Source organism: Pistacia vera, unplaced genomic scaffold (genome assembly GCF_008641045.1).
Source record: "Pistacia vera cultivar Batoury unplaced genomic scaffold, PisVer_v2 Contig182, whole genome shotgun sequence".
Taxonomy (NCBI): Eukaryota; Viridiplantae; Streptophyta; class Magnoliopsida; order Sapindales; family Anacardiaceae; genus Pistacia; species Pistacia vera.
The window spans coordinates 875,855-880,855 of NW_022195917.1; the positions used below are offsets into that span (position 1 = coordinate 875,855).

Here is a 5,001-nt window from a genome sequence, read left to right on the forward strand (position 1 = left end):
GACTCCACTAGCTACTAACTCATCACTTAATTCCTTCATTTTCAAAACATACTCATTCATAGTAAGTGCATCCTTCTTAGTACTTTGTAAAAGACTTCTTAAATGTAGAGCTCGAGCCTTAGAGGCTAAATGAAAATGCAGTTCTAGTGTGTTCCAGATATCATAGGCAGTAGTGCATTTTCCAACATGACGAAAAATAGATTCATAAATGGTAGAATTTAACCAGCTCACCAAGAATTGATCAATTCATTGCCAAGAGAAGTAGTTAGGGTTACCTCTTTTCTTCGGTTGCTCAGACTCATCTGATTTGTCAATTATAAACATCGGAGGACAAACCCTCTCTCCTCTGATATGGCCTTCAAGTTCATGACCAGTAAGAGCTAGAAGAATTTGAGACTTCCAATAGTTATAATTTTTGTCGCTCAATTTGACAAAGATTGAAGGTAGCGTTGGCGGTGTAGTTGGATTCTCCATTTGCATCGAAGTATTTTGCATTTGTTTTTCACAGAGAGATTTCAACAAATAGAAAATTGGACTAACAGTAAATTGAATTGAAAACGAACACAGAAGACAAAAGAACACAGGATCAAATCTTGCCTAAGGCGTGTGTCTAAGGCTCTGATACCATGAAAGAATAAAGAAGAAGTTTCTGAATCAAGAACAAGAAAAACAATGCAGAGAAAAATAGAGGAAGCAAAACTGAAATTGCTTTCTTTTCTAACTAACTTTTCATAGTACACGTGATGAGTATTTAAGCAAGTATTGCATGAAAGTCAAGACGACACCGTTTTCCTATTTGGCTAATTTCACATTTGTCCTTCATTCTAACAATGTCTTAGTAGTCCAAATGAATTGAGTGATCAAATTCGACAACTTCACTACACTAATCAAATGAATATTAATTTCTTCCTCAATCATCCAAGTGAGTAACTAAGTCGTGTATGTTTTAACTGAAGAATAAATCATTACTTAAATTAGATAAGAAGAGGAAATAAATAATCTTAATCTTAAGGATGATAGTACAGAAATACGAAAAGTTTTTAGCCAAGAAGCTCTAAACATGCTTGAGAAGTTAGAAATATTTTGGCTTCAATAAAAAGGTGTCCACGTTGACGACTTATTACGTACCTGCAAGATAAAAGATTTGGTAACAACTCTAAACATAAATCATTGTTTTAAACAACTTTAAATAAATATTTTATTTTATCTTAAATCTTTCATGTAATATAGTGTATATTTTTTGTAATATACATATAATTATTACTATATATATACAAGTTTCTTAAAACGGGACCTAAAAAAATTATAACTTAATATAACATGAAATTTATTGTTATTTATAACTGGCTCAAGTTAGAATCATAATTTTTTTATGATTATATATAAATTATTCTTATATCAAGTATATTATAAAAAGATTCTATTTTACAGGCAAAATAATACCAAAAATATATAAAAAGCGTGTACATAACACAATACTTCTAATCTTTGAGCTGGGTGATTCTTGGGGAGAATATTTCTTGGAACACGTTCTACGGGATTTTATGCCTTAATTATATGGTACTCTTAAGGGAATATTGACGTAAGAGAATACCTTATTTCACGGATATGTCATAATAAAAAAAAAAAAATCACTTTAATCATAAATAATGTAATACATGGGATAGCTACTTAAACCCCCTTAGGTTTGGCTTTCATCGCCCCCAGTTCACCACCACCAGCACACCACACACCCGCCCCCCCCCCCCCCCCCCCCCCCCCCACCCCCCCCCCCCCCCCCCCCCCCCACAAAAAAAATGATTGCAAATGAGCCCGATACACCCACCGTCAACGAAGCCCAACCAGTGTGCTCCCACCGTCACGAGCCCCAGGAACCACTTTTATTTTGAATTTTGTTCGTTCATTCCCTTTTATTTTTTGAAATTTGTTTTCACCTTTCCCTCTTCAAAGTTGGCCAATGATGTGTGTTGTGAATTATGTGCTGAATATGTACCTATGGCTTGTTGAATTGGAGTTTGAAATGACATATGGGAGAGTCGATGGTTTTTTATTTGTATAATTATGGTGGCGATAAGCAGCCTGCTGGGTTGCAGTTTTATTGAGGTGGTGTTTCGCGGGAGGGTTGATATTATTGTGGAATGATGTTGCGCCGGAGAGAGAGAGGGTGTCGCTTGGGTTGTTTGCGAAGGAGGGTTCTGAGCATGGGAGGGAAGTGAGGCGTGGCAAAGAAGAAGGGCATTAAGGTCATTCACTTTCTCTCCGTTAAAACTACAGAGGATTGACAAACTACAGTGGGTTCTTAGTTGTTATCCCATAAACATATATATAATAGCTCTAGCTCACTTTGAAGTTTGAATTTAAGAGACAGGAAAACATTGGACAAGTTGAGTGTGACAGTGCGTGAGTAAAAAGCAAGGTTCTGAAAACCGGACCGGACCATCCGGTCGGACCGGTTCGACCGGTGACCGGCGGCATTTCCGGTCCAGAATAAGTAAAAAACCGTTATTTGCATTTAAACCGGATTGGACCGCGGTTGGACCGCCAGAATAGTGCCGAATCGCGGTCCAATCGCGGTTGAATCCCGCCGGATTCCGGCACCGATCGAGGGAGAAATCACCGCCATTAGACTTGACGGCATCTCCACTACAAAACCCTGCCATTTTCAGCGGCCATCGTCGCTCGCCGTCCACCTAAACTTCACGCGACCGTCAGAGTTATTTTGTTGATTCCGGCGATTTCTGGCGCCGATGGAACTCCTTGGCACCATCATCAGAGTCGTCGACACCTACACATCAAAAGCCTTAAGATTCCAGCTTCGATTGGCTGTCGATCGTCGCTGCCGTCACCACTCACCAGAATCTTCGCATGACAGGGGTGTTTTAGATAGATTTCAAACCTTAAGGGAGTATTATAGGGGTGTTTTTGATAAATTTTAAACCTGTAGGGACTAACAGTAATTTTATAAATTACGGTCCAACCGACCGATCCAACCGGTCAAACCGGAAACCGGACCCTTAAACGGGTCATTGCCCGGTCCGGATTTCAGAACATTGGTAAAAAGTAATTAATTACTCTGTACAGTTGCCGCTTGGCACTTGAAAGTGTTAATTAATTATTCCTATCTATAAAAGTGTTAGAAACTAATTGAAGAAGAATTTTCTAATTTATTCATTTTTCATAGTTATTAAATTTAAAACGGTTTTCGGATGTGCCTTGCGGCGGTGCGGGAATGTAGCTTTCCTATATAAGAGTAAGATTGCGTTAGGAAAAACTCACATTTACAGATAAAAATTGTGATTAATTGAAGAAAAATATGTCCTCTACTCAGGTTTCAACAGCTGCAACTTCACCACCGAAACCTATTCGTCCCATTGCTAATTTCTGTCCCACGATATGGGGAGACCAGTCCCTCAAAGATGATTCTGAAACGTACAAGTATATATGCATTTTATAGAAATATATTTTACCTGTACATGCATTCACTATTTTTCGTAAAAGTATTTGTAATATGGAGAGATAGTATTTGTGTGGTACAAAGGAGAGACAGCGTCATTCATTAAACCTTAATACAATTAATTCACATGCAACATAATTAAACATAACACCAATCAGACTCTCTTGTTGTACATATCAATTATTAAACCTTTGACTCTCTCGGTTAACGTACATACGTGTATTCATACATATAAAGAAGAGCATGCATGTAATTACTAAGTGGATTGGAATATATATATATAATTTTTTTTTTTCGCAGAAAATTAATCCTACAACTCAAGAAGATCGAATATGAACAACTGAGAAGAGGTAAAGACTCTAAACTTGATAATGAATACTACAGATGCACCAGTAGAGAAACTAAAGAGGATGATAATGAATACTACAGATGCACCAGTAGAGAAACTAAACTTGATTGATACATTACAAAAGTTATGTGTGGCTTATAACTTTGAAGAAGAGATAGAAGATGCTTTGCAAAAAATTTATAATGATTGTGACATTCATCATTATAATGATCTCCACAGTGTTTCAGTGTATTTTCGACTGCTTTGACAACAAGAAATTAAGGTTTCCTATGGTAAGTAAGCTATGTCAAATAATATTCATAATACTCACTCATGAAATTAATAAAATATGAACATATTGTTGTTGTGAGCAGATGTATTTGAAAAGTTCAAAGATGTTGATAGGAAATTCAAGTCATCCTTGATTAATGATGTTCAAGGAATGCTAAATTTGGGTGAGGCGGCACACTTCGCTATTCATGGAGAAGATATTCTGGATGAAGCCCTCGCTTTTACAGCCACTCAGCTTAAGTCAGTGGCATCTCGTGTAAGCACTCACGTTGCAGAAGAAATAAATCATACTTTGAAATTTTCTATCCGTAAGAGCGTACCAAGGCTTGAGGCAAGATTTTTCTTGTCCACCAATGCAAGAGATGATTCTCACAATAAAACTTTGCTTAAATTTGCGAAGTTGGACTATAACATACTTCAACTGAGGCACCGGAAGCAACTCAGTGATATCTTAAAGTAAGTTCATACTTTTAATTACATCACAAAATTGATTTGGAGCTTTATTTTATTTTATTAAAGGTTGTTCAGCACCCACCCACACCCGCACCCCCTTACTAAAAACCAAAACATCATCAACATAGACTATACAAAAGTTGGATAAGTCTCCAAAAACTTGATCCATTTTCCTCTGGAATATTGTTGGTGCTTGCTTAAGTCCAAAAGGCAAAACCATCCATTCAAACAATCCTTTCGGACAGGTGAAAGCCGTCAAAGGAATGCTTGACTCCGCCATCCTGGTCTGCTAAAATCCTGACTTTAGATCAAATTTGGAGAAGATTTTTTCAAATCTAGCTTTATTCAAACAAGCCGATTTGTTTGGTATCTTATAAGCATCGTCAATGGTTTTTTCATTTAACTGCCTATAATCGATAACCATCCGCGCTTTACCTCTTAACTGCTCAGCTCTATTCATGACCATGAATGCTGG

At 37.2% G+C, this 5,001-nt stretch overlaps 1 protein-coding gene across 1 annotated transcript; it reads left to right on the forward strand.

Moving 5' to 3' along the window:
- Positions 1–3,825: 3,825 nt before the first annotated feature.
- LOC116126645 ((E)-beta-farnesene synthase-like) lies at positions 3,826–4,533 on the forward strand. Its single transcript, XM_031412318.1, has 2 exons — positions 3,826–4,021; positions 4,157–4,533. Exons 1-2 carry the CDS (start codon positions 3,826–3,828, stop codon positions 4,531–4,533), a joined length of 573 nt encoding a protein of 190 aa, XP_031268178.1.
- The last annotated feature ends 468 nt before the right edge of the window (positions 4,534–5,001 follow it).

Coding starts and splice junctions, on each gene's coding strand:
- LOC116126645 (XM_031412318.1), top strand. CDS start 3,826: ATGAATACTACAGATGCACCAGTAGAGAAACTAAAGAGGATGATAATG. Junction 4,022..4,156: donor TCATTATAATGATCTCCACA/GTGTTTCAGTGT, acceptor TGTTGTGAGCAG/ATGTATTTGAAAAGTTCAAA.